This window comes from Pholcus phalangioides, unplaced genomic scaffold (assembly GCF_987345545.1).
Source record: "Pholcus phalangioides strain wild (caught in Gottingen) unplaced genomic scaffold, Ppha-v1.0 ptg000004l_1, whole genome shotgun sequence".
Lineage (NCBI taxonomy): Eukaryota > Metazoa > Arthropoda > Arachnida > Araneae > Pholcidae > Pholcus > Pholcus phalangioides.
This window is the reverse complement of record NW_028301597.1, coordinates 1,002,540-1,024,485: the sequence shown is the minus strand read 5'-3', so window position 1 is coordinate 1,024,485 and position 21,946 is coordinate 1,002,540. Positions and strand designations below refer to the sequence as shown.

Here is a 21,946-nt window from a genome sequence, read left to right as displayed (position 1 = left end):
TTCCGTAACACAAAAACGTAACAGATTTCCGTCACTCATTTTTGTAACATGAGATCGTCACTCATTTTTGTGACATGAGATCGTCACTCATTTTTGTAACATGAAATCGTCACTAATTTCGGTGGCTTAGAAACGGGCCCTTTTCGAGTTTGTGATTTTATATTATAGAGTAGATATGCCGAGACAACACTGTTTGCACTGGTTTTATTGAAACGTAGTCTTCACCATTTTCTTTAATGTACATTTTCTAATACCTATGCATCAAAATTTGCTTCAAAATGGTCATAACCTCATAACTTACAACAATAATAAAAATTATAAACGTAAAACTCAACAATAGGATCTTTCAGCATATGAGAAATATAATATGAAAAATATCGTTTTTAAAGCAGTATGAAAAAAATTCTAAAATCCCTTGATAGGAATCCAAGAAAATCTCGGAATGTTCTTTAAATTTCTCCCGAAAGAATTTAGATTTTGTGTCTTCTCAATATCGCTTCAGCGTCTGTTCATTTTGGTGGAGAAAAATGCGAAAGAAAATCAAAAATCCGTATGAAAAGGTTCTCGACACTTCTCACGATGAAATGTTCAAATCATGGGGAAAAAATAGAAGTACATTCTCAGACCAAGCGCAAAATATTCATATGCTGTATCTTGTGTGAATGAATGAGAACTGTTTATATCCTTTGGAGGAACACACCAAGACCAGAATATGCATATGTTATGGTAAATGTGATGTTATTATGCATATGTTATGGTAAATGTGATATTATTATGCATATGTTATGGTAAATGTGATATTATTATGCATATGTTATGGTAAATGTGTTATTATGCATACTTACCAATCGTCTTGGTAAGTTTGATAAATGAATAACTTTTACCGGCGAATATGCATTGGGCATAACGACGCATATACCTAAGCGTCGTTCGTAAATTTGATAAATACTTGAAATTTATCGCCTTTATCTGCGATTACGCATACTACTTCCATATTATCGAAATCCCCAATTACAATACGTGTAATTGGGGATTTCAATAAATATGAAAAAATTCCAAATATGTGATTTCCTAAATGTTATTTTTATGAAATAGTTAATATGTGATGAATATAGTCGGACCCCGATATACGAAACAATACATGTATGAATTATCATGTATAGTACACATCATATAATACAATGTATCATGTTTGCCAACGACACGACACTTGGGTATTATGCATATAATCGCTGGTTAAAGTGATAATTTTTTTAGTACTCATTGAATTTACCGCTGTAACTTGGATACTACAATTGGTAGTATGCATAATCTCTGTTAAAAGTGATTAATTTAGGGAAATTTATCAATCTTGCCAAAATGTTTAGCGATTATGCGTAATACCGGATTATTATGTATAATAACCGCATTTATCACATTTATTGTAACATGACATACAGTATCGTCTTGCGTGAATGAGAACTACGCATCTCTCTCTTTTCTGAAGAACATTTTTTTAAACGAAACATCGTCAATATTTTCATCATTCTTCAAGAATATCAAAAATGAAGTTTTTGAGTGAGATTCCACAGCTGGCATTGCAAGAGAAAGAGGGAGATGGAGTGGTTGGAAGATATCCAAGAAGAAAGCGCTTTTGATTGAAAGAAATTGGATAACTCAGCTCAAAATGATACAATCCAGCAACCATACCAAATTGGATCAACCGATGGAATAAAACCAATTGTAGGTTTTCTCTACTACTTCTGTCATCATATATCACATACTTACTGAAATAATTATCATCGATAATTATACGGAAAAAGAAATACAGTGTGGTACAGAAAACTCTTGATCTGTTTTAAAAAAATATATATTCAAAAAAGTTGTTGAAGAATGAGAAACGGTATATAGAATTTGAAAGAGAAAGTTTCAAAGTTTTTTTTCACTTTTTTTCCTCACGAAATTTCTACATGTGCACACACACTTTAAGTGACGTGGAGGCTGTTAAGCCTATATGTCAATTCTTCCCATGTTATTCGTAACGGGTGTTACCATTACAAATGGAAGGAAAATGAATATAAGTGAAAAGAAAAAAAACTTTGAAATATTCTCTTTCAAATGCTTTAAGCTATGCATGCCCAATCCTCGGATTCATCTGACGTGGCTTGAGAACTCAAACCTAGTTTTGTTACTAGTGCATTTACAAATCACTTGAATGAGTTACTAGAACATTCACAGATTATTTGAGTGACCCGCTGCACAGTTCCAGAGCACTTAAGCGGCCCATGTTACATTTACAGACGTGCAGTCACATTACAGACACATCATCCTCGTTACAGTACCAGATCACTTAAGCGGCTCACGGTACATTTCTACATGACTTAAGTGGTCACAGTTTCGGAGCACGAAAGTGATCCGCGGCACATTCGCAGAGCACTTAAATGCCCCGCGACACGTTTTTAAACCCATAACATGGCTTGCACTCCCCTAAAGGTTGGGCAGCCTTGCTTTGGGCCGTTTGTTTCTATCTTTAACCGCTTTTTTAAAATATTTTTTACTAAACAGGTTAAAGGAAGAAACACACTACACTGACGTGACGCGATTATCGTGTCTCGTCAGAGACGTTGTGAATTCTGATTCGTGGAAATTCTGTGACGTTGAAATGATATGACGTGAAATTCCCACGTCACAGAATTTCCACCGTCTCTGACACGACGGGAAAACACATCACGTCAGTGTAGTGTGTTTCAGCCTTAAGACTTGCCCTCTGAAACTTTTTTTCAAGATGCCCCGGTTTTCATCAGGATTTTTCCCGGTTTCTCAGTCACATTATCTGGTTCCCCCTATCCTTGGCCTGCGCCTGCCCAAGTCCAGGCCAAGTACCGCTAATCGGCCATGATTCAATAACGGATGTGAATTGTAACTTGGAGACTTCTTTTTTAACGCCAACAACGCGAGAAATTATAATTAGTGGTTTGACTAATATTAGATTTTTTTATTGATGACCACGTCCCTTTTGAATTTTTGTACTTATTTCAAAATTTCGATCATTCAAAAGAAAATTGTGTCATTTTCGATATTTTTTATGCAAATAAATCAATTCGGTTTTTGAAGACGTTCTAAGTAAACAAATCCACTGATATTTTTCGGGCAAATAAAATATTGTGATTCGGTTATCTATTATTTTAAGTTACATTTCCGGCCGGGCATGTAAATATTTGGGCATTTATCCAGCCCTGCCACCTTGTACATTAAATATTTACGGTCGTCTCAGATTTTCCGTCGTCTCAGTAAAGTCGTATTAAACGCTTATTTTGCCTGTTTCAACTTCTCCGTCGCGTCGTGTAAATATCTTCTAAATTCGAAAAACCTATTTGACTTTCAGTATAAATATATGTATTTTCACGATAATGTCAGTAGTTTATAAACCATGAAGCTTTAAAAAAAAGAGTGAGGAATTTCACGTAAAGGAGATTTGTTGATCTTATCTTTAGTTTTTCTTGGATATTTTTCTTTTTTGCTAAAGACAAACCTCATAAAAATTTTCTAGCTCTTTGCTCATCTCTCTCTCTCTCTTCGGAATGTTTACTTTTCATTTCTCCTAGATTACGTGGGAATTTCACCTGTTTCCACTATCACGCAACCACCACGAAAAAAGTCAATAATAAAGAAGAGTCGTCCGAGAGAAACAAAGGACGCTCTCGGATATTGTTCGTATTTTTAAATTAACGATTTCGTGACACGTTGCGTCTTCCTCTTTTTTTTTGAAGTATCTTTAAGAAACTAAAATTTGTGTTTCCTTTTTTTTTTTGATCGTTTTCCCTCATCTAGAAAGTCAAATATTTGTTCAGATTAAAAACTTTAATATTTGAATATCTCTTGGGATACCGTACGAGTTCAAATATGTTTCCTCCGTCGAAATTTCAATAAATTTAAATAAAACAGGAAGAGAATCACCGATGACATTGCCCAATTTTTAAAATTCGGTGCATTATCTTTAAAGACAAGGTTCTTTCTTTTTTTATATGTATGTATACAATGTGTATATACATAGTTTTCCTGATATTTATCTTGCAGAAGAAACTTGTTTTTTGGTATATCTCTGTTTTGAAATTTATTCTGGACTATATAAAATTGGAATTTGGATTTTCGAAACTGGGACGTTAAAATCGAAAGTGAAATACAGCGTTTCAAAAAAGTTTGTTTTATTTTACAAAAAATGATGTATAGAAAGGAAAACACTAGGCCTCATATTTATAGGAAAAAGTCCTTTGTTTCTTTCCATCTAAAATTTAAGATAAGCACGTAGAACTTACACGAACATATACGCAAAGATTGCGAATTTGCATTCCTTGGAAAAAAACTATTTTATTATGAAACACAAAAGGAAACCGAGATGATAAACAGAAACATTTATTAAAAACCTGCGAATGAGCCGAATGAAATGAAATCGATAGAATAAGATTGATAGATATATGGAAAATATAATGTTGAAATTAGACAGGTATATCTTCAGTTGAACTTAAAATAACGATGAAAAACAAAAAGTATTACGTTATGTAAATATTAATTTATTATTATTAATCTTATTATTTAATGTTGAGTTTGTTTAGAAAAAATTTGTACTGTGTAATATTCGAACAAAACGATGTTCAGAAAAATTTTGGTGACATGCATAAAGTGAATGTTCTAGTAGTGGCTGATTATTGATAAGCCATTCAAGTGGTTTTCGTAGCGAAATGTTTTAAACTATGGCTAAACGTAAAGCAATTATGAATAACGTTAAATAGAGCATTGGAACATGTTAAAAAAGAGACACAAATGGAAGAAGCCGATTGATGAATACAATCAGCCATATTAAGTTCACAAAATTTGATATAGCTGAGGCCCACCTAGAAGTTCTATCCTGTCCGCCGCAGATTTCAAAATAATAGTATAGAAATTTTTCATTTCAATGTTTTTAAAAAGTTTAGTTAAGATTGTGCCATTTGTGCATATATAAAATATTGTTCTAAGAATTTAAATAGAAATTGATTTGATAACTTTTGCATAAGCAAAAAAAGCGAACACATGCAATAAATTTCAATAAAGTTATTAAAATATACTTATTTATTTTTTCACTGCTGCGAAAGAAAGGTAAACCATTGTGTCTTATTTGCAATGTAATCGTGTCAGTCTTCAAAGTATACAACCCAGTCCGCCAGTCCATTTCTAAGAATAAAAATTCCAAGTATGAGAACCAATGTCCGAATATGTCCGGCCCACCAAATTTTGTAATTTTTTGTTTCTTGCCGCACTCCTAAAAATGTTTGCCCATCACTGTTGTAGATGAACAATATCTGTTTGAGTTTATTGCGACAGATAAATCATGAAAATATGTGAATGAATTAGAATATTCATTTCGTGACAAACAAATATGTAGCAAATTACCTCGTTGGCGCATTTTCATGATGTGTGCGTCCCAATAAAGATGGATATTGCTCATCTAGATTCTAGAATTGAACCATTCCAAATGGTTCGGGCCTTGGCTACATCGAGTTTTATGAACTATTCATCAAATCTGCCTCTTCCATTTGTTTCCTATCTTTTAACATGATAAATTGCTCTATAACGTTATTCTTAATTTCTTTACTTTAGACATGCAACATTTCACAATAAAAATCACTTGTCAAAAATCAGTCAGAACTAAAAAATTTCCTTTATGCATGTTACCAAAATTTTTCTGCACATCGTTTTGTTCGAATATTAGATAGTACTTCTTTCTAAGCAAAAACACAACATTAAATACATTTCCCCCAACGTTATTTTAAATTCAACTAAAGCTATATCTGTCTGTGATTTCAACATGTTATTTTCATGTATTATTTATTTTCATTCGGTTTATTCACTGGTTTTTAATAAACTTTTTTGTTCATCATCTCGGTTTCCTCGTCTCGTGTATTGAATGCGTAATTTTTTATCAGGGCTTGTTATATAAATTGCGTGAATAATAGTCTAGATGATCCAACACCATCTCGAATTGAAGGAAACTAGGATTAGCGGAAGAAATATAAAAAAATGTATAAGACAATTAGAATTACTTGAAAAAAAAAACAACCCATATTGCTTATCATACTTGCGTACATGGAAGCGATGGATCATTTTCGTACAATCTACTGTTAATTAAGCCCTAATTCGTATTTGGGAAAATAATTGTCCTCAGCTAAGTGTTCAGAGCTAACATGACTGAGAGTTACCTTTCTACGTACATGTGACAACACTTCACCAGACGGCACTATAAATATGCATAAAATTATCTGATAACTCGTCAGCGCAAAAAAACAACAACACCTACTTGCTGTTATTAGCAGGTCATCTTTTATCATTCATCACTTCTATCTTAGTTCTGTTAGAGTGAGATTTCTGGGGTTGAGAGTTGAAAATTGAAGAGATGACAATTCTTTGGTTATACAGGGTGTCCTGAAAGTCTTATTTCGTCTTCTAACTCATCAACCGTCTAACGTAGAGGTATGACTTTAATTATTAAATGGTCAAAATGTGTTCAGAAATCACCCTGTACCAGTTTTGAGAACGAAAATTCAGCGTGTCACAAAATAAAAAACCTAAATTTTTGTACGGTCCCCCGTCATCCTAACTTTCGATTAAAAAGTTATTACCTTGTCTCTTCTGTCACCAAAAACAATCCACGATTCAAAGAGGAATATTCGCTGGGATTTTCGAATTCAAAATCAGAGAAAAGTTGGGAAAGAATAGCATAAATGAAGGAAAGAAGCGTTGTTCGTCATTGCTCTTTCCTAACTTTTCTGAAATTTTTGGATTCAAATATTTCAGGGAATATCTCACTTAGAAACGCGGAATTTTTTATTGGCATAAGGAGCGACAGGGTTAGGCCCAGACGACAACTTTCAATTGGAGGTTAGAGAGGAGGAGAACCGTATGGAAATCTAGATTTTTTTTTATTTTGTGACAAACTGCATTTTCAATCTTACAGCTGGTACAGGGTGATGTTTAAACATATTTTGAGAAATTAAAACCATACCTCTACGACGAACGGTTGAAGAGGTAAAGGCCGAATAAGGACCTATAGGGAACCTGTATGCTTTTATCGTTTGAAAACACTCTTTACTAACCTGAGATATAAAATTTGGTAGTTCAAAATATTTCATCATGTCAGCATATTGTTATTTGAACAATATACGCATTCACATTGATTGAGATTGCATGTCACTATAACTCTGCGATTATAGAAAATTACAAGAATAAAACCTAAGGAAAAAAACCACGTTATTATTTCACGTACATTGGTGCACTCTAATGGCTCTTTACAAGACGATCTCGAGAGCCACAATCTCTTAAGCACAGACATTTTCAGGAGTATATATTTTTTCTTTTTTCTGTTTGTTGCAAAATGTTAAAACTGCTCTCCGCTCCGTCTTCATAGAGCCGAAAGAAAATGTCAACATCAAAATTTTACGACCTTCAAAGAAAGCTCCAGACAGCAATTAGAAGGAGTTAAACACTTTCCAAGGGCAGTAAACCACCGGCGCATCGATAACTGTAACGACCCTTCTTTTCAAAAAACTGTTTTGTTCGACGTGGAGGCAAGTTTTTAACGGGACATCGCACACTAAAGTGTCTAAGATAATAAATTGCAGGCCAAAAGAAAATGAGAAATTCCCTACCCACAATAAAGCGTACGAATATATATATATATATATATGCATTACACGGGGAACCAATTTATTCTCCTCCTTTTTTTATATTTATTATTGTTATTATTCCTGTACGTGTTATTTAGAAATACAAAACCAAAGTTCATTAAGAAGTTTAAAATGCTGGTGATTTACGATCAAGAAATAAAAGCGATAAATAATAATAAATATCGGGGAATGTAAAAGAGATAATAATGTGTAAAAAACAAGTAACGTTGTGAAATGAAGAAATTCTACGTTTCCTTCCAAGTATATCGTAACTTGCTGAAAGAGATATAAAGTATCTCAGGGCAATCCTTTACGATTTATCGACGTTTTCATTTCCTCTATTTCCTTTTCATCATGATCACTTTGAAAAAGAAAAAAAAATTCTTTATGATTTTCCGATTCTGCAGTGTTTCTTCGAAACATCGCGATCCAAAACGAGCGAGACCGATTACAATTTCCATGAGAAGTTGAAATACAGGAAAAGTCCGTTCAAATGAAGGGAAATGAGGAGAGTTTATACGATAGTGGGGCAAATTTATTATAATTTTTCAAACGGACTCGTCGTAATAAGTGAATTATAATTTTTTGCTCTATCAGAGTATAAGTTTTAGAACATTCTGGCTTCATCTTCGTTATAAATGTCTTTGAGATCACCAATTTGAAGAAGGATACAGAAAAAAACCCCACCTGATAACGTATGAATTCAACCTGATTACAAGATAACTTACGTTAACGGGGTTCCGACTACCTTTCTTAGCATTTTTCTTTAAAATGGTACGAGAGTGAACTTTAATAACATTTTTTGGTAGAAAGTGACTTAAAACAATTAATTTTGAACTGTTTGTGTGTGTGTGTATTTGTCTTTTTCTATAAAAAAATCATTTTTATGTCAAAGTTTAAGCAAAATTCACGTAATATTCGAAACACGATTGCAAAAAATTCTATGAGTGAAATGTTTTTTTACTTTCACAGAGTGCATTCAGCTAGTAATGATGCAGGTTAGGAACCAAAATTTTAAGGATTGTATGGTATGCTCATAAGTTACACCCAAATCTGATGATGTACGTGTGAAGTTTTTAAATTTCATTTAGCATATCGTGTATAAAACACTGTAATTTGAAAAATGCCTGTGATAGACCTTAGATTCACACCTTTAACAATATATGTCAGAATATCATATTAAAATGATATCATATTAAAAAAGATGTTTAGATATCCTGGTTTTTTTTTTTTCACACTCAAATCAAATGTCAAAAATATCATTCTACGTAAAACGCGTTTAAAACTTTTATTCACAGATTATTTCCATGTAAAAATGCAACACTAAAGTGCACGTAACTTCGGTTCTTTGCGTCATGCAAAAACAAAACAAGGCCGGTTTTGGAATCAAAAAATGGGGCATTCATGAAAAATGAAAAAAAAGTCAACAATTTCTTCCATAATGACGCTTGTTGTCCGATACCAGGCTGGATAATTACATCATGCGCTTACATGACAAATTTTAGAAATAATTGTTCTTCATAAAAATGAAAGCTTGAAAAAGCTACCAATGTTTTATTTAAATTTATTTTCCCATTGTTTCCAAAAAATATGGTTTTGGATTCATTTCCTTCTCCAAACTGAGAATTAAATTGGTTTTTGGTTATTAGTAGCTGATGCTATTATGTTCAAACGATGCTCAAACGTTTCTGCATAGAAATATCTGTGCAAAAATTACTATTTTCTACGAAGTACGAAAGCCTGGATAACCAACCGGAGATCGAGATGAAGTTCGGAAAGAAAATTCACATTCCTCTATGAAGAATCGAACCACCAATCTCTCACTGCCCGGGCGAGTGTTCTAACCATTGAACTTTTTTTTTTAACCGAGCACAACTCAGGTCTATCGCCATAGGCAATTTTCTACCTAGTGAGTTGTGCCGGAAGTGTAAGTGTGTGTATCTAACAGTCTGAGTGCGTATCTAGTGTTGTGTATGATTTTTCAGTGCTGCCATCTATATCTCAGAAGTGAAGTGAGTGATGTGTAGTGACTGAATATTTGTACTGTTTGTAGGTCTGTTGCTCTCTGTGGCGAGACTTTTTAACGGGGAGATCAGCTCGCATTTGCGCCTCGAAGTTGGGAACCACAGAAAACCCTAACCATTGAACCCTAACCTACAGAGGACAGACATTTTAATTCCTTAGAGCATATGTATGAATGCTGAACAGGACTGTGCATGGACAGCCTAGCTCAGCTAATAGCTCTGACGACGTTAGCCCCCAGATGGCTACATATAGAGAGAAACTATGTTATTCTCCGATGTTCATACGAAGTACGAAAGCCTGGAGATCGAGATGTAGTTCGGAGAGTATAACATCGTTTCTCTCTATACTATTTTCTATTTAAAAATTACTTGGCCAACCGTCGAACTCAATTTTCATCGTCTTGCTCCGTTTCATGGAATAAAAATTATGCTAGTTAACATCTTTCCATGAATTTTCGGTGCGATTATACTAACTGGAAGATTATTTTAGCACAATTATTGCAAAAGCACGAGAACTGAATGAAAACAGTTAAAGAAAAATATGAATTTTTTCTGGTCAACAAAACTGCGCAATTAAAATATACTAACGTGAATTTGAGAAATCCCATATAAATACAGTTAAATATGTCGATTAGAAAAGAAATTCGGTATTTAGTTAGAATACAATAGTTAGATAGTATCTCGTATCTAATCATTTGGAAACACAAGTCTAAAATGGAAGTTTAATAAAAACTAGTGAGTGAGCGTTAGCAGTGAGACGATGACCGTAGTCTGTCAGTAGCTGTTAGGCCCTCCTCACACGGGGGAACCAAAGTCCAACAACTGATAAGAGAAACCGTTTCCAGAAGACGAACACGTGTGAGGAGGGCCTGATAAAAGTTGAAATCGACTGAATAATTTGTCCTGTTCTTAATCAAAAATCATTTAAACAGTAACAGGTGCAGTATCGACATTTTCGGTCTGCAACTCCAGTTAATCGTAATTGAGGCAATTTAGCACTCGAGAAGAGGCGAGTTATGTCGAAATATCTTTTCGGATAAACCCACTAGGGAGCTTGTATGTCCAGCTAGTGTCTGGTGTTGCGTACTTTGTATCTACTGTCATCTATCTTCTATGTCGGAAGCAAAAAGTAATCAGTAGAGCATAAGGGAAGTTCAGGCAATATGCCATAAATGCCTTTTCTTGCCTATTTTCAAATTTTTTTTGGTAAAAACATCTTTTTTGAAATTTTCGTGCCCTAAATGCCTATTTTAACATGGTTTTAAGTTTATTAGTGAATTTCATACATCATAACCTGTAAAACTTGGATATTTTGGGATTGAAAACTTCAAAAGAATTGCTCTTCTTAAAATTTCCCAACTCTCAGTATTAAGTACCGTGAGAAAGCTCACCCCCCTCCCCTTCCATCTCCATTTAGACCGAACCAAGTGATCCGAGAGATTGGTGTTTCCATGCATTAACTTTGCTTTGGCCGGATGGTGTTAGGTGGGAGTGATTTTGTTTCAGATTATTAGAAAGGCAGTCAGATTGCACACATTCTATTACGGAACTTCTAACGAATCGGCACATACCAGAGAATGTGTGTTCTGAGTATATGCTTGGACCTAACGTATTTATGTTGACGAGTTGCAACATAAATGTTATGATCCTGAGGATCCAGGCTCGAAATATAACAGGTTATCAATTCCAGGTTACCAATACAACTGCAACATAAAAACATGGGAAGCCAGTGGCATCGGAGCAGAAAGTGCTGTGGGGTACTCGAGTGCCCACTGTAATTTATAGTATGGGTCTAAGCACCCAACTAAATTGATTCAGAAACCTAAATTTCCTACGTAAAGATCAAGAAGAGCACCCACAAGTTCCAAATGCTTCCGACGCCCTTGGGAAGCAAATATAAAAAATTCCTAATATAAAATGTTTCAAATTAGTATTTTGAGTGATATTATCAAAAGACATTATGACTCACCAAATATTGCTTATATTTAACCCATTTCTTAGCTTATAGATGATAAAAATACTACATGCTCATTTTTGGGACAGACATCAAAACAACACCATAAACGAGAAATTTCCCTCAATCATATGCTGATGCCGTCTGTTGGGCCGTGACGCCACACAGCACCTCCGACACCCACGCCCACTGAGCCAAGGCGGCAAGCGCAACATCAAGGTTGTTGAAACAGGACTTACTATATAGCCCTGCCGTGAAAGACCATATACATAATACTTATACTTTGTAAAAGTTACTGAGTCTAATATACAGTATATTGGTATATTTTTTGAAACGTCCAGAACTTTGTATGGTGCCATCTTTTATTCGTCCTCTAACGATCATAAAACTACATATTATTATAACGAAAACGGAATTTTTCTTCTAATTTTGATTCTCATTGAAATATTCTCATATCAGTTTTAAAAAATGTATAACAACCAAAGATAAAAACCACACAGGAGGTTATTTTGGTATCTACTGGAACTTTTTTCATTTTCGCTCTTATCTGCAGACATAGAAAATGGACAAAAACCGCTCCTTTTTTTCCTTTTTTTTAGCTGAAAACCTACAAAATAGATAACGCTCCATTTTTATTTTCCTTAATACTCTTATCTCTTATGGAAAGGAAACCGACATTTTCGTTTCTTTTATACGTGTTGTTGAAATATATAACTATTTTTCCCCCTCTTAAAATATCTCTCATATCATGTGGAACATTCGTGAGTTCGTATAATACTCATTCATGGTAGTCGTGAATCTATAATTATCTCTCCATGAAAATTTCATTCTTCACTGAGGCATTTATGTGAGTGGGTTGTAACAATTTATACACACACACATAGTGGAACGTGGTTTTTTGAATTTTGGATAATTCGAACATTTACGAACTCTCTCCTTGAGTTTTCTATCTAATTTAGTGTAACAATTTCTTGTTTAATTCGAACATTTTTCGAATGTTCTGGATAATTCGAAATTGGAGGGAGAAAGTCATGATTTTTGTATGAGCAAATTTATTTTGAAAAAATTCTACAAGAACCAGTCGTTGCTTCTCTCGATCAAATTGTTAACAACAAATTTTTGAAGACAAATAAAAGTTTGAGAAAATTCCTTTTTTCTTATAATTTAATGCTGGTTTTAACATTTTTCAGCTGGAGTGCATCGAGAATGTGTACCGCTTAATACCGATTCATGTTCTTTCAACTTTAGATCTAGGAGTACCGTTCAAAATCTGAATCATTTTGTCATCATTGAGAGTATGGAAAGTATCGCAAAGTTCAGATTGTAATACGCTAGTGAAAGTATATTTCCTTATATACCCATAAGAACGATAAGCAAAATTCGGGAAACAGTATGAATTCTTTCCATAAATTAGGCTTTGAACATGATCAAGGCATTAATTCTGCAGTGTTGCAGGAACAGTGGAATAATGTAGTAGCTAATATATATTATTATAATTATAAATTATTAAAATTTGGGAAAGAGTTTCGTATCAGATGATGAAATCTTAATAATTTATAATTATTATAAGTGAATTTCGATGATAACTTAGCAATTTGTAGTCATTTTATGGATCCGGGATAGATTAATTAGATAATTCGAAATTTTTTTCCAGTGACTTTGGACTTCTAATTAACTAAGTTCGACTATATTTATGTTATCTATGAAAATAATACACGTAATGAAACTGAAGATTTTCTAAAAAATATGTACATTTCATATTTTATGGAGATAAAAAGCCCGGAATCTATAAGAATTTTGTTTTAAGGAAGATTGAGATTCTCGAGACATTATACTTTGGAATTATTATAAGCTTAAGCCCCCCCCCCCCCCCGAAGCTAGAATTGAAGACTGAGTGCATCTTCGATGCTTAAGAACGCACTTTTCTTAGCCTTCAAAAATAGATTTTTTTTTATGTACTGGGATACATAAAGATTGTGGAAGGAAAGATTCTTCAGAAGAACAAACATAAAAGATGGAAGAGCCGTTCTTTTATCAGCAGGAGAAGAGTAGGAAAGAAGCAAACACAAAAGAATCACTGTTCTTATCCCGACGTTGAAACGCACTAAAAGAACAGCCCTCAAAATAATAGTAATAATGGAAAAAGGGGGGGGGGGAGAAACACACACACACGCACCCATAAGAAAAACCAAACAAGAACTTTTGTTTTCTTCGAGAGCAAACAGAAAATCCTATCGAACGTATTCTGTTGGGACAAATTCAAGTCCAACGGAATAATAAATTAGTTAAAAAAAAGCTCTTAGAGAGAGAGACGCATACACACGGGATACTACAAGAGCTCCCGGATAATGTTTACAGCTGAGAAGAGATGCTTTCGAAAAAACCTTTTGGTAATGAGCTTAACGCTTTGAGGACGACGTTATAAACAAAACGGTTCACATCTTTATACCGATGTTCTCCTTTTGTCTTTTTTTTTTCCGAATACAGAAAAGCATATTATCCTTTCGTCGTTTCAGTCAGGTAATTCTGATCCGTGGCGGTGTGACACCATTTTCCCATAAGCATCTCCCGCATCTCCTTCTTATATCCACAAGAATGTGTTAGAAACAAACATTATCGGGATTATTCAGAAAAATGCATCCGTAAATAATGCGCCAAGTGGCGTGGATACCTGCAAAAAAATGTCAGTTTGAATTATACAAATTACCGTATTTTTGACTTATTTTTCCCTCCTATCTTACAAAAAACCACCAAAACATAATTTTAGAGGCTTGCAGTGTTTACACTGATGATGCTCCCACGTTTATTTTGCATAAAAACATAAACCTTAAGGAATTAAAGGCTTGAAAATTTAAGACTAAAAAAAATTCTATGGAAGAGTAAATAAACTTCGCCCACAACAATACTCAGAAATCTTGTGTGCTTAGCAGAAAAAAAAAAAAACGTCTGCTCACTTCAAACGTCGTGGCCAAGACCACTGACCACGACGTTGAGTAACCGGGAGTTGAGATTCGGTAACCAACCCAAGTGGGATTCCCGGTCAGCGTGAGATTGGTTATATTTTTCCCTCAGAAGACGGCACCCATAACCATTCGAAAATGCATTAGGAATTTTGTATTTTTATCCGTTTCCTTGGTGATTTCTGAGCAAAAATATTTTCCAACGGCATTCAAATATCAGCTAAATAAATCGCAGTTTGAGTGCTCAGCTAATACAGAGTGACTTCATAAAGAAAAAAAACACCCAATAAATCTGTTGGTTGCATTCACGAATGTAACTGATACGTTAATTGATTCTATTTTTTTAAGTTTTATAAAATAACTTTTATCAAACTTTATAGTGTAATACCTGCTTTAGACAATTAGACAACTATACAAAATCCTCATAAACAATAATAAATTCACCCGCTGGAAAACACCAAACACATTCTCGAAAATTGCCATCCAAATATAATAAATGTATAAAAATATTTTTCAAACAAAAACCTTTGTTCAACCACCTTTTTTTCGATGATAAAATTAAACCTGCATCATTCCGCGTATAAGTATCTGTTGCAAAATACAGGGTGACTCATAAAGAAGTATACAGTTTCCAGAACCTGTAAAATTGTAACAATTGAAGATGCGGACCACAAATGCGATCCATTAAGTACATGCATTTATAAAGTTTGCGTCCCGCTACTCAGGGAAACGACGTATGTGATCACACATGTCACGTGACTAGTATGTTCTAGTGCTGTGTCCAAAAAAAAGTGTATAGACCGGAGGGGGTTCTTGTTTAGCCGCGACCTAAAACCAACAACAAGATCAGCTTCGTGGCCCATAGGACTGTTTGTTTTCTTAATTAGAGAAACCAGTTACACGTATCAGTACATTTATAAAAATACTTGGCTAATGGAAAACCCAGGCTGGTTCATCTACCATATTTGATATTTGTGTGAAGTGTGATGTCAGTATTATCGCTACAGTCAACATCTGTTCCCTATGCCGTTTTTTACGATAAAGGACCGTTTACACACGGCAAGTGATTGAGTATTTAACTAAATTTTAAGTTGTCAAGTACTGCTTTAAAATGTAAGGCAGACGTTAAGGGGGGGGGGCAGTTTACAAGCCGTTTAGGTGTTAAGTGACTTAGTCCACAAGTGGTTTATTTGTTTAGTAAATAAACCTGATTCTATTTTTTTCGGTTAAGTAAGCCTATGCGCATGTGCGCCTCGTTTTAAAATTATCCAATGAGCACATATGCTACTTAACGTGTGGACACTTTTCTTAGAGAACTTTCCGCTTAAAATTTAGTTAACCATTAAATCACTTCACACGTGTAAACGGGCTTTTAGACGTCATTTCGAACAGAAAACGCGTTTTGACACTCTAGAATGGAGAGCGATGAGTCCGCACGGTATATTAAATGCGCCTTGACAGGACTATATAAGTTGATTTGTACAATTCATCTAGGAAGCCACGGCGAATCAAGTTTGGGTCGGGACACAAAGCTCAAGAGCTAGATGGCTATTAGTGGATTTAAACGACTCATGTCAGATGCCCCTGCTTCCCAAGTTTCAGTAGCGATCCATGGGTCAAGAACCCATAGACCACCTTTTTGCACGAGAAAACTATCACGGTTCTTTTCCGATGTTGTTGTCTTTGGTTGGAAGTACGTAATTGCAAAATGTCGTTGCAATAGAGTTACGGATTTCGTTTTGATGAATTAAAGAACTTGCAACTCTACCGGAGAAATCGGAGAAACCGTGAAACACCCAGGCTCTGCCGCAAGAAGCAATGTAAGCAGTTTGACCCCTCAAAATGAGAGGGGGGGGGGGTGGGATCCAAGCAGCATCTTCGGCAAAACCAGAATTTATTGACACGTCAAAGATTTTATAGTGTGATCCGTATAGTGTGTATACACCGGACACCAATAATAAACAATTATATCAAGTTGTATAAAAGATGTGTTCACAAACTTTATGAATACAGCTACCCAACGGGTTGCAGTTGTGGTACGCATCTTCAACTGTTACGGTTTTACAGTATCTGGAAACTCTGTATACTTAGTTCTTTATGAATCACCCTGTGTGTTACAACGGAGATTTGCTTGTGGAATGCTAGGTCACACTAATGATACGGAGGTTTAATTTTATCATAGAAAAGTGTGGTTGAACAAATGTTTTTTCGTCTGAAAAATATTTTTATTTTTACATTTGGCACTTACGGCAAGAAATGACGAAGTTGAAGCAAACAAGATGGCGTTTTCAATGATGTGTTTGGTCATTACTAGAGCCCGGATTATATGCGAATGCATAAGTGCATACCCATTTGCATATTTTGGACTTTTTAGCGCGCCAACACCAGCTTCAGTAGACTAAATTGGGTTGTATCTTTTTTATAGCGTTCCCCGGGGTTTTAAAAAACTATTTAATTTAATTAACTACTAATTTAATTAATTAATAAACTACTAATTTAAATTTTTGGCAGAACCTGGAGCCGATCAAACGATTTTTCATAGAAAAATATATGAATCACGATTCGGCTTACGAAGATTTCGACTAACGAACGTGATTCCGGAACGGATCATCTTCGTTAGCCAAAGCATCACTGTATACTACATTATATATTTACCATAAAATCAATGTAGGGAGCCTTTCCCAGTTGTTAATTTTTTTTTAGGATAATCGGAGGTGGTCCCGGTCAAGTTCATAACGAATTATCGACACTCTACGTATCAAAATTTATCTCAATATATTCAGAAGAATTATTTGTTTCTATTTTCACTGTAACGATACATTAAAATAGACTAATTGAGACTATTATTCAAGTCGAAAACTGCGTTGTAGTTTAAGTTACCATCATTAATTTAGTAGCGTGGTGAGAGAAGTGACATTTCTGTATGGAAAGATAATGGCACCGGACTTCAAAGTGTCTGTTGTATTCGTTCAAGAGGAAACAACGACTGTCATTCCTATCCAGTGTAACTATTATTTGAGGACGTCATTGTGTGCGGTTATTCGTCACAAGCATTATTCGCCATATAAATGCCACCGAAAATTAACCGGGCTCTGTGGAAGATCCCGCCTCTTTATTTGAATTGCAAATACTGGTCTATGCACAGTTACGCTGGACACCTTTCAAAACCTGACTCGTGAGTTAACTAGTATATAAATGACGAAGAGTCTCCGCCACCACCGCTACTATTTTCACGGAACACTTATGAATTCCATTAAGTATATGGATATCGGTGGTTGGAAAGCGGAGTTTCGAAAAGTCGTTTTATTCAATGAACCCGAAAGATTTATCGCTCCGACGCTTTGGACCGTTCTCATCACCAACAGGTGACAAGCTGCCGCGAGTTTATGAATAGTTAATGAGCGGAAGGGAGAAGTCGAGAGAAAGAGCGGCAAACGTATGTTTTGGAGCAAAACGAGTGATTCTTACCACATTCTCGTTCGTCGCTTCCGTCACCGCAGTCGTCGTCTCCGTCGCATCGCCATCTCACCGGAATGCAAGTACAGTTGCCGTACTGCGTCGTTGTACAGGAGAAGTGGTTCTGGCTGCAGTTGCAGGGTAACGTACGGGAAGGCAAACCTGACAATGAGAGAAAGATAGAATACATTAGATATTGGGTTCGATCGAGACAAATGTGAAAGACGCGTTCGTCCAATTGCAAGCCGATTACACTAATTACTTCTGTTCGTTCGTATGTCCGAGATTCAATACTCCCTTTCGCGCGCGCTAATTATTCGGCATAAGGAACACCTGCATCGACTGCATTTGCAATGTCCATTTTGGCAAATCTGCGGACACAATACGGTTATTTATGCGCGTAAATAAAATCCACGTAAAATTTAGATACAACGCTATTCTGATAGTTCGTCTCAATAGTTCTGATTCTATTTCTTATACAGGGTGACAAAGAATAGCTGTATACAACACTTTTTCCAGATGATCTTTTTATTAATTCTGATTACAACAAATTGACAATTCGTAGCATAAACATACATTTGTTAACAACCCCATTAACTTGAATTTAAAGTATATAGCTGTCTTTAGCTGCGATACAAAGCTTCAAACGCTTTGCAAAATTTTGAGTTTCGCGCAGCACCTCTTCGTTAGAAAGTTTATCCCATTTCCGATTCGGAGCTTTCTTCAGCGATGCCAAACTTTGATACCTCTGAGCACGAGCCGTTTTCTTCAAATGGACCACATGCTGCGATCCATCGGATTGAAACAAGGGGAATGTGGTAGCTATTCAGCAGATGTGATGAAATCAGGAAAATGAGCCTTGCCCCACTGGTGGATACCTTTCGCTTTGCGTACTGGCGATGAATCTTGTTGGAATGTCCAAACGTCTTTTCCAAAATGTTTTTGACATTATGGAAGTACAACAGCTTGCAAAAATATCTTTCTGGTAAAGATGCTGATCGAGTTTCTCTTTTTTCCACAAAAACGAGAGGCGTCTCTCCATTGGAACAAACTCCATTCCAAATCATAGCGGATTGAAAGTTTTGATGTCATTGAAGAATGATTGATGAGCCTGCTGGAATATCTGAAGACCAATGTCTGTCGTTTTGATGATTGTGCGCTTGCTCGATTGTGAAGACCTTTCAACCTGTGAAAACAATATTCCTCCATCGGTTACCAGCGACCTAACGTGGCAGTTCACGACATCTGTTTAGCCATACTTGCTTTCAGAACACTGAGTCAGTTGACACTTTCAGAATTGGTAAGCCGTCGGTGCCAGTTCTTGTGTTGCTATCAAATGCACATATGCTTGGTTATTGTCAGTTTCAAGGGTGATCTTTCTCATTGAGACTTGCATCCCGAATGACATTATTTTGATGAGCTGGCAGTTCCTAGTTCTGTCGGCAGTGCTTTTTCTTCCTCGACCTGGATGGTCACCATCATGACCTGGCACCTGGAATCGCTTAATTGCCCCTTGAGACAAATGAACAGGCTATACCAAGAGATTTTGCGACGTTACAATTTCGTTTCCCTTTCTGATACAATGTACTGATTGCGGAACTGGTATCAGGCATTTTTTGTCACGAAAAAAATGCCTAAGTAAAATGCGCAAGAAATTTATTGAAATCATAAATTATACTTACAATATGTTCTTTAACATCACGACAACAGATAAAATTAACCAAACAAACCGGTCAGAGCGTTAAAAAATTTGTATAAACTTATTTTTATCACTTATATTTATACTTAATTGAACAACACGCACGCACTGCCTTCATTCTTAAACAAATAATTGTAACATAAATAAAAATACACAGATTGCAATAAAAGCCATAATGAAAATATCAAAAGACCAGTGGTATTCAAACTCTTTCCACATGCGACTCTTTTGGCCTTGTCACCGTTTATCTTCGGATGAATATAAAAGATTTATACACTAAGATGAAGATAAATGAAGATAAACTAACACTCCCAAAATGGTCTAAAAATGAATCATTTCAAAGAACTCAATGGTCACACATCAACTCCTAATAACGTAACATCCATGACCAATGTAGCCACGCCTACTTTGAGAACCACTGCAGTAGAGCTTTCAACCACCCCATGTTGCCATAAAATGCTTATTTTAAAAAATTAAAAACGCAGCAAAAACTGAAACATGCAAAAAATCAAAAAAAACAAACACCGCATATGACTTTTAGCGTCACCAAGTAACTAATTATAAATTAGTATTAGATAGTATTATAAATTAAGTAAATAGTAAATTAAATAAACATCTCAAGTCTCGAAAAACGATTAGAAAATTTTGATATGATTTCATTCTTATATATCTTTTATTTATTTATAATATTTTCATCTTTTTATTCGTGAAGCGATCCGGTTAAAAACCGGTCAACGATTCTTCTTGAAAAATAAAATTACATATTTTTTTGATAGAGGGCAGCATATGTCCGTTTTATTCCATTTCTTTTGTACGATACAGTATGCTTACTAATGTCATTACGATTGATGAAGAGTCGTGGTTTTTTTTTATTCATCATTTCAGTCTTTAAAAAGTATTTCTAATGCTTTATCCCAACATCACGATACATAACGTAAAACGGATGAAGTAAAACTAATATGACGATAACGGTAGTGTCAATATAGAGATAATATTATCTAGAAGCATGTTAGAATTAAATTCATAAAAGAATGAGATATCTGATATCATTCATAAATATAAAGCGATAAGCACCTCGAAGTCTTTTCTAAACTCGATATTTCTTACAAAAGAGAGACTTTCTCCATGATTTTTTTCTTCCCCGATGGGATTCGAAAGTATTTATCTTGAGAGTGTTTAAGAGAAGCTTCCATTCATTTTGCTTTAGAGAGAGACGACGATGACGACACTCGGATAAACGCATCGGGGGTTGTTTCCGAACGAAAGAGAGCAAATATAATATATTCCGACTTTTCCACCGCCTTAAAAGACGTATTATTTTTGCCGCCGTCGCCGCTGCAGCCGAAGAAAATTTACGTTAAAGCGTGAATAATGAGCGACTTGTTTAAGAAGAGCCGATGTGTTGCTGATGATTACGATATTCTTTTTAAAAGGGCAAAAGGGACTCGCTCGTTCTAAGATGAAAGAAAAAATTAAGGATAGTACTTCGTTTCAAGGGAAGGATCAAGGACGGCAATCATTTCTCGAGAACATTATACACACAGAAAAGATGTAATCTGAAATGAATATTCAAATGAGGGGGGGGGGGGATTCAAAGAAAATGTGTAAATACGGGATATTTATTTATCCGATTCATCGAATGCAAAACACACTAGTTTGAATTCTCGTTAAATATTTATTTATTTCGAGAAACTTGAAAGGATGAGAAGAAGCCTCTTGTATATATATCACATACTTTCTGTGTTTACCAACTTTGCATAACCTTGGAGCCAATTTACTGAAGTTTTAAACCGAAATAGGAGAGTACTATCGAAAAGTACTGGGAAGTACTTTGTTGGTGAAACTTGAATGGGCATGTCCAGTTTTAATAGTGAATGTGTAGTGAATGCATTTTTGTGTTGGGGTGTACTGTTTGCCAATGCCAAATCAACATTCATGCTTTCTTCTTCTCTTACTTGGAGCAAAAACAAATGCTCTATCAACTTTGTAGAAAATTTACTTTACTCTCAGTGGGTAAAATGTCTCGGACTTGAGCTGGTGCGAAGGGTAGCGCTGCACCGGTCTACTAAATTTTAGGGCCGCAAAACGGGTCAAAAATACTTTCATTTAATTTTGATTTTGACTTCTTAACTAATAGCTTAAAACTCTGTCAAAGGCAAAAAAAATAAAAAATA

General features: G+C 35.2%; 1 protein-coding gene across 2 annotated transcripts in view; it reads right to left on the bottom strand.

Annotated features, from left to right (window-relative positions):
• The window catches only part of Lrp4 (LDL receptor related protein 4), a 284,958-nt gene that overhangs the window by 201,750 nt on the left and 61,262 nt on the right, over positions 1 to 21,946 (bottom strand). For both annotated transcript variants that reach the window (XM_089255230.1, XM_089255241.1), the window contains exon 2: positions 18,086 to 18,235. In XM_089255230.1, coding sequence (XP_089111356.1) covers positions 18,086 to 18,235 — 150 coding nt within the window. The remainder of the gene's footprint in view (positions 1 to 18,085; positions 18,236 to 21,946) is intronic.